General features: G+C 49.6%; 1 protein-coding gene across 4 annotated transcripts in view; it reads right to left on the bottom strand.

The window, feature by feature from the left end:
- Positions 1-2,340: 2,340 nt before the first annotated feature.
- CADM1 (cell adhesion molecule 1) overlaps positions 2,341-8,655 on the bottom strand; it is a 323,968-nt gene continuing 317,653 nt past the window's right edge. For 2 of the 4 annotated variants that reach the window (XM_012729570.1, XM_012729571.1), the window contains one exon: positions 6,907-7,342. In XM_012729570.1, the coding sequence (XP_012585024.1) occupies positions 7,328-7,342 (15 nt within the window). In that variant the 3' untranslated portion in view covers positions 6,907-7,327. The other 2 variants (XM_012729565.1, XM_004689242.1) reach the window with 2 other exon arrangements.

The following is an 8,655-nucleotide window of genomic DNA, read 5'->3' as shown; positions in this document are numbered from 1 at the left end:
TGCGTAGAAACCAAGGTCAGGTGAGCAGGTGTTTCCTGCTGCACGGAGGGCGTCATGGAAGCTGGAAGTAAAGCCAGAATTTGACTGCAGTACCCTTTCCCTCTAATACCTGTGGGCCTCACCCTGCTGCAGGCATTAAATCATCTACATGCCTCCCTGCAGTGCAAGTGGCTAGGCTCCACCCCCCAGAGTTCCCAATAGCTGCAGGGAGGCCTGAACCTGCATTTTCAATGACCACCAGGTATGAGGTTGCAGCCCCAGAGCCCCCACCGCCTGGTGGTGAGAGCCGAGGCCCCCCATGTCTGTTCCTGGACTCCAGTGTCCTGGCTGGATTGGTGCTTGGGTGTTGGCTTTGAGGCTGCTTGTGTTGGGTCATGCAGGGTGAGGGATGGGGACTGGGTGAGCTGAGGTGCTCTGCAGATCTGACATCCCATACCCTGTGATGGATGAGCTAAAGCCAAGTTCCAGGTTCCATTTAAGTTGCTTCCTGCGTGGGAAGGGCTAAGACCAAACATTGTGTAACAACGAAGACCCTGCAAGTCAAGGTGTTTCAGAGAAGCCCCCTTGTGCTTAATGTACCATGGGCTGTGGGGACCCAGTGTGGGGTTCCACCCTGCCAGGGAAGGCAGGGACAGCGGGGGGCAGAGGCAGCCACACACCTGAGAGATGAGAGGGGAATGTGTCAGGATACAAACAGTGCGCATGGTCCTGGGTCTGTGCAGGGGCTACAGACAGGTCCAGGAAGCCCTGGGGACAAGACGGCTCCTGGTGCCTCACATCCAGCATGTGTGACTGATATCCATGAGCTGCTCAGCATTTTTACCATTGTGTTGGCCACAACTTGGGGTGAGGTGGGTGTTTTAGAGAGGAAGAGACACTCAGAGACTTGCCCAAAGTTCATTTTATTAAGTGAAGCTGGGGTTTGAACTTGGGTCCGCTCAACACGAAGCCCATGTTCTTCCAAGTTTCGGCAGGTGGAACAGGAGAGATGGTGCAAACAAAACCTTGTGGTGCACACCCTTGCCAGGCCCCACAGGGGTCTTGAACAGGGTGAACCTGCAGAAGAGGTGGGGAATAGGCATGTGTAGCAGATGACCCAGCAAGGCTTCGGGGGCCCCAAGTGTGATGGAGTGATGGAGGATGTGTTTTGTTATATCCTTGCACTGCCTTCCGGGGTGTGTGTGGGGCACCGTCAGTAGCCCAGCAGATTGGACCAAGAAGTGTGGGTTCCCAGGCCACTGGAGAAGTCTTTCCAGTCTCTCACTGATGAGCCATGCGTTATCTTTGTGTGCATGGTAAGAAAGTCGTGATTGGCACCAAATTTATCCAGCAGAGGGTAGACTGGATCGCTGCTCACAGGCACCCCTTGATGGGACACTAGTCCCATGAGCAGTCTGGACAGCTGTATCTGGTAGCCTTGCCTCCCACCACACGCATGCGCACGCACACACACACACACACACACACACAAACACCAGAGCACACACAGTGACACGCATAGGCATAGATCCGCAGCCTCTGCTTGCGGGAGGGATTCACTTCTCTGGGGGCTGCTGGAAAACTCTGTACCTTTAAATCCCTTCACCCCTCCTTCGCAGTCTTTCTAGCTGGACCTCTCCTCCGAGGGGCTGCTGGCAGGGCTGGAAGAGCTTTGAGAATAAAATCCACAAGGTCAGGGAGAAGCCGAGGGGAGCGAATAATGCTGTCTCTGACTTTAAGGATAGAGTAACAGGAGAGTGCGGAGAGGCACCTTCAGGGGCTTTGGGTGGGGGGGGGCTCCCCCCATCAAACTGTTAACATGGAACACAAAGCACAAGTCTTTATTACAAAAAAAATGAAGGGGGAAAAGGTAGCAGCGGCAGCAGAGTGCGAGGCAGAGAGAGGGAGAGAGCCACTCTGAAATCAATACCGGCCAGGACAAGCATTATCCCATGTGGAACACCTCAAGCCTCTGCCTAGAAAATTTGATTGGATCTTCAGAAAAACCTATTAGTGTGTTGTCAGGACCTTCTGGTGATAACTGACCAGCTCTCGCCAATCGATGCTCTTCACTTGTGGAGCTCCTGATTTTTTAACAGCATAATTGTTTTTTTAATAACGGGCTGGCTCACCCACTCCAGCAAGCTGGGAGTCAAAGTCAGGCTCCCAACTTAAAATATAGAGAAACACAAGGCTCCAGCCACTTCTTCCTAATTGCACAATTACTTTACGGAGCACTGGCGAAGGGCGCCTGCGATGGGGTGAAGCTTTTTTTTTTTCAGCTAAGCCCAGTTGTTAAAAAAAGTCACAGAAGTAATTACACAAGTCAAAATTATTTACTAAATGAAATCCATTCTTCGCAAAGGAGCCTTTATTTATTTTGAAAGAAAAAAAGGGCAAAAACTGGATGATCTCAGCATGGAAAAGATACCAGAAAGCAACAGTAGAATTAGTCATCAACTATTACAGCTTTTTAATTTTCAGCGCCAGAGCTGGCAATGCATTTTATTCGGGTTTTAAATGCACTATCACAACGGCAATATTTTTGCTCTTTACTGTGTTCAGGATCTGAGATGTCAAAGTACTTCACAAACAAATAACTGGAAACAATTTGGGATTGAGGCTCTTTATAGCTGGAGAGCAGGACCCAGGGAGGAAGCGATTTGCCCAAGGTCACAAGCAGAATCAGAGGCACAGCTGGGAGCAGTACTTCTGAATACCGGCTCCTGGAGTCTCAGCTCATCACCACCCGCCCACCTCCTCCCATGCAACCAAAACAAAACCCAAAAGCCAGAAGACAACAGAGGGGCAGAAAAGTCACCTGCCCTCCAAAGCCCAGGGTGTCCACGCTGACAATTTGCTGTACAGATTGGAAGCTGAACATGCCAGGCAGTTATCTCTACAGACTGCATTGCTGAAACCCGGAGAAGCAGTCACTGGGGAAAGTTTACAGTGTTCTGTGCCTATTTCCCGGAGCGCAGCATAGAAAGCTGAACTGCTCTGTGGGTGTATTTGTTAAATTCTTGCAAAGTGTCAGCTTTGCAGGAGGGCTTGATGGCTCACAGATCAATCACACTCTGCCCATTGGGTACCTGGGGTCTTTCCCTGGGCTGGCCCCATCCAGAACCTGGTCTGTACACCCAGGTTTGGGGTACAGATTCAGCAGAGGAGGGGAGGGGAAGGCAGGGGAGAGAGCAGGGGAAGAGGAGAGGAGAAGAAGAGAAGAAAAGAAGAGGTTCAAAAACCTTTTCAGGACTGTGTTTTTGGAAGCTCTACGCAGCACTGCATCAAATACATTCAAATCCGCATGGATACAATTTATTTTATTTATTTATTATTTTGGGTGTAATGTATATGTAATTCCTCAGTTTGGCTGCAGCTTGCAGGGCGACTTGTTAAGGGTTTGCAGATACAGAATTAAACATGTCATCATTTTGATCTTACAGGTTTGTTTCTCTGTATTTTGGAGTCCATCATTTTTCCTTTCCAGTTCTCAAGTATGGTCACAGGACCGTGAAGTGTTTCTAGGACATAGGCCCTGTACATCTTGACCTTAATGGATCAAACCACCCAGAGAAGAAGGGAAGAGGGGGGGGGGGGGGGGGGAGGAGGATGTTGGCCAGGACAGCCGGAAACCAAATCTAAAACTGAGAAAGCCAGCAGAGCAGACAGAAGGAGTTCTAGGAACTACAGCATTGCTGGCTAGAAAGCAGGAAGAGAGCAGGCGTGTCCAGGGTATTTCCGGGAAAGAGACAGACAGATGAAAGGCCAAAATCCATGCACAGATGGAACCAAATCTCCCGTAGTCAATAATCAGTGAGCACGGGACCAGAGACTGCTCCGTTTCCAAGAAAGAGATGGAGCCAATCATCTCTACTCTCAAGGAATTCACTGAGCACTGAGGAAGGAAGGAAGGAAAACGCACAGTTCAGATGGGTGATACGGACACCAACCCAGCACAGCGTGGGAGGCTGGGCAGGTGCAGAGAGTAACCGCAGGTGCTCTCCACAGGTGCTCTCCACATGTCCAAAGGCACAGAGGTGTGAGCCGGCAACGGAATGTATTGAGGGTGGGGGTCTGAGTGCAGGGGGCTGGGAGAGACTGAATGGGCAGGCTAAGTTGATGGCAGATTGCGAGGATTTATTTATTCTACAGTTATAGGTCAACCACGAATGGTTTCCAAGCAGCAGGGGGACCTGGTGTGCTTCAGTTTAGAGCTGAAGATGGGTTTAGAGAGAGAGATGTACAGTAACCAGCAGAGGCTGTTACATTCCTGAGCCTGACGGTCAAAGGCTTAGATGAAGGGAGTGACACAGAGGTGACAGGTTGGATCAAATTGAGAAGCATTTAGGGGACAATGGGCAGGACTTGGGGGACAGCTGAAGTGAGAGATACAAGAGATGGAGGGATGAAACAAGACTCCAGGATTCTAGTCCACAGGGCTGATGTTGCTGATCACTGAGAAAGGAACGCGGGGAAGAAGCAGGTTTACAGGAAACTTCATTGCCCCGAGCCTAAACTCCTAAGGCAAGGCCCTGCTAGAGACATAATGCCCCAGACAGGCCCTGAAAAGCTGCCAGGAAAACCTTTAAGTGGCTGGGTAAGAGTTGGCTTGGAAGCATCACTGGTAGAACGTAATTTGGGGGGGGGGGGAAGGGTGCTCTCGCTAAGAAACATGACCCTGGGCCAACAGTGGAAATCCACTCATTCTGCTTCAGGAGAAAGGAGTTTGAAATTATCAGGGACCTAGAGGGGACACCACACATATTTCTGAGGACAGGGAATGCAGGACAAGGGGGGGGGGTCCCTGTTGTGATTCAAGGTGGAAGGAAGAATGTTGGAAGTTACCTAATGAAAGCTCTAAGCAGTCTCCCAAAGTTGGCCTCCTCCCTGGCTAGCTACTGACCCTAGCTGCTGGCCGGTGAGGTGGAGGGCTTGGCATGAGACCCTGATCGCCATCAATCACACCCAATTCACTGGGTTAAACTGTCACCCACAGTTGACCCTTCCCTACGGAGGAGTGACATGCTAGAAATAAGTACCATCTGAAGCGGAGTCTAAGAAAATCTGTGATCATGGACATTTCTAGCCATAGCTTCGGTGTGGGCTTCTCAAACAGATGGATTCTCTAGCATGAAATCGCCAAGATTAGAAAGAGAACGACTCTGGTCCACATGGCAGGGGATGGCTGGGGCCAGCGGTGGTGCTGGAGTCCCGAGTCCTGGCTGGGGACCTGCTCGCAATCACGGGAAGTAAACAGCCCCCAAGCAACGCCCCGCGCCTCTTTCTCAGCCTTTGATGTTGGCAAAGAGAAGACAAATGAGGACTCTCTGGTTTGGGGATGGCATGAATGAACCACACATGTCCATAAATAAACCAGAAGCTCTCCGAACACGCTGCGCGTTTGTTCACACAAAAGCCAGGCTGGCAGCCCTCTAGCTGAGCGGTGCTCACAGTTGGGATCCTTAATGCATTGTGAGCGTTCAATCAAACTTTTAGTGGTGAAACTCTGGGAGCAGAAAGCCAGCTAAGCCCAAATGGTCCCTTTGCTTTTCCATCTTTTGTGGCTGCCTGGCTGCGCTCTTATGGGTTTTCTTGTCAACAAACTCCTGGCTTGCCTTTGAGCACTCCAAATTATTGAAAATGACTACAGCTTAAGACTGGCAGGATGATTGTTAAAAACAGCCCTGGCATTAATCATAGCTTAAGAGCTTTTGGAAAATGATTCTAATTCAGAAGGGGTGGCTTACAAAGAGGCTTGTCGAAAGCGAAGCAGACATCAAATTCTGAAAGGCAAAAACCCTCCTTGGTACTCACACCTGGCTTCTTCTGCAACCCAGCTGGCAGAAGTGTGTGTGGGGGCACAGTCTACCCCACCAGTTCACCCCATCTGAGACCACCGTGGACGTTCCACAGGAGACCCAGGGCATTGCTGAGCTGGGGAGACTTCAGGGAGCACCCCAGGCTACCGGTCTTCCTGGCAGTCCTTGGAATAAGAAAGGGGTGCCTGGGCACTTCGTTTTTGTCAACAGTTGGAATGCCTTAGACCGGTGCTAAAATAAGCTGTGTGCATAGAAGCAGCTGCATGGGTAAACACATGGTCAGCATTTGCAAGGAGCCAGGCAGGGCAATGAGCTAATACTTCTGCCTTTTGCCTGCCTGGCACAACAAAGGAGAATGATTTTTGCCATCAGCATTCTCCCTATCAGGGAATCATTGCACAATTTAGTATGATTAATGGTTTCCATTTAGGAGAAGCTGAGAATGAACACAGTGGGGGAGTGGCAGTAACTCGGCTGGGGGTATTTGCGGCTGCACTAGAGTGGAAGGGAGAGAGCGGGCTGGCAGCAGCTTGCCGTCGTCCTGCGCCCTCTACCTACCTCTCCGGCAGGAAGGCATGGATGGGGAGGCACTCTGGGGTGAAGGAACACATGGCTTTTGACATGCATTGGCAGAAAGAGTCTGAAAGCTGCAACCTAGGGCTGAAGCACCGCATGCGGCTTTGTCCTTGCAGACTTCCAAACACCTGTGACCTGGAAGCTCTTCCCTCTTGACCCGCCAAAGGGAGTTTAGTTCCCAGCGGCCCCTAACTAAGGGCTGGGTCAGAGGTGGCTCGGTGACAGGGCTGGAGAGCGAAGCTAGCAGAGAGAACTACACTTCTTGGCATTCCTGAGGGCCACAGGGAAGGGCCCCAACCTTGTGCAAGGACTGGAGCGGTGGCCTTCACACAGCCACCTCTGTCTCTGGAGCCCCAGGCTGGCACCTAGTCTGAGCTCTCTCCGCTGGTTTTCCTGGAGTTGTTCTTCTCCACTCTGCCGTGTCTTTTTCTTTCCGCTTCTGCAGGCACTGCTTCTTGTGAGGTCTCACGGCTGCTGGAGGTGAGTGGTGAGAAGGGGTGCCAGAGACTTGTGGGTGCTGATAGAAACCAACCGGGAAAACAGAGGATTCAAAAGGGCCTTTTTTTTTTTTTTTAAGCAATAGTGTTTGTAACTGTAGCCAGAAAGGGAGAAAACTGGAGATCTTGACTGGGTCTAAGGAGACTCAAGGCCCTTCTCGATGCATTGGCGCCTCTGGAAGGAAATCTATTATTTTCCATAAACTGTCTTAAGCATCTCCCGGCTATATTTCTGGCTGTGTTAAGAATCAAGCCATCAAAAACAGCTGTGAATGTTAAGACACTTTCAGCAGCAGCGATGGGCTTTGGCAGGGAAGTAGGAGCAAAACACCCAAGTAGGACATTTCTGTTGACAGTAATGGCATTTCCCCTTCCTTGTCCAAACGATATAAGATTCATGCTCCTAATTGCAACACTATAGCTGCCCCCATCACTTTATTCTGGGAGAGGAGGTTAGAGAAAACAGGCCTAGAGAGAGGGAGAGAAAGAGAAAGAGAGAGAGAGAGATGGATAGTAATTTTGTCACTAGCTAACAGAGACTGATTAGTGCAGAGACTTCCTTCCATAGCAATACTTTTTAATCAGGTCTGCTGTGTCTGGGCAAACGGCTTTTGTGGATTAGCTAGACTGAGCATGCCAGCATCCGTTGCGAGTTTAAACGATGAAATATACAACTACAGAGAAAACAAACCAAAAAGAGTAATAAAGTCACACATTTCAATATTCAGCAACCATTAAGGGATTTAAATATTTGCTTGCTATTAAAGGCTTTTGCATTAGGCTCTTCCAACACCAGCTCTGGAAGACTGAAATATCAATTACAGATCAATTTTCCCCCTAAGTAAACACTAATGCAGGATAAACAGTATTAGAAGATGCAATTGTAACATTGCTGACTTCAGGATGGACTTCCTGCTGGTAACAGCAAGTTTAAGTCTGGTGATTAATTAACCTGAGAAGATAGCACTTAAGGAAGATTTAAGGCGATCATGTCTGAAATATGACCGGGAGCTAGAGCACATTTGGAGGGCAGCTGGAGAGGTTCTGGCCCCAGACCAGGTGTTGATTTGACCCTCAGTAGCAGTCTTCACTTTCCCTGGAATCACCGCCCACTGCATAACGCCTCAAAGGAGGAGGAGGGGGGAGTGAAATCGGAGCTGAGAGTAGGTGTATGCAAGAGAGAAAGCCCGGACTCAGTTTGGAATTCCATACTTAGAAAGTGCAAGAGTTGCACTTCTGGGGACTGACCACCAGGGGCAGTAGACCTCTTATGTTCACTTTGGAGAGAAAAACAAAAATATAAAAAGCCAAGCAAATATCATTTCCTGTTTATAGAAGATGCTGGAGGCTGAGGATAGCAGACTTGAAAGCATAAGTTTTGCTTTCGAGTATCTGTTTTGGGGTGCTCACATTATCCAGATGCCCACCCCTTCTTTTGAATCACATGGGATGGTATGTGAGCGGGGAAAGTGGAAGGGTTGAAATCGTGGCTCTTCTCGGAGGCCTATGCCACGAGGAATATGTCAGAGAATATGGTTTGAATTTTTCTAACATGCCCTACACCTCATTTTGAAGGCCCCTCACTCTAACTGCTAGCAATGGCGAGGCTCTGCAGAGCCACGATCAAAACACCCTTCACTCTGTAAGGGAGAAGATTCTCCCTGCAGGTCCTTAAGCACGATGGGACTGACAGCACTAAAGTCAGGACTGGCGCCGCGTTTCAAGGCTCAGGATGGACTTAGATCAACAATAGAAACGGTGACCAGTTGAGAATGAGAATA

Source organism: Condylura cristata, unplaced genomic scaffold (assembly GCF_000260355.1).
Source record: "Condylura cristata isolate star-nosed mole 26May11 unplaced genomic scaffold, ConCri1.0 scaffold00025, whole genome shotgun sequence".
Classification (NCBI taxonomy): Eukaryota; Metazoa; Chordata; class Mammalia; order Eulipotyphla; family Talpidae; genus Condylura; species Condylura cristata.
The sequence above is the reverse complement of the archived record's forward strand: the minus strand, read 5'-3'. Positions and strand labels throughout refer to the sequence as shown.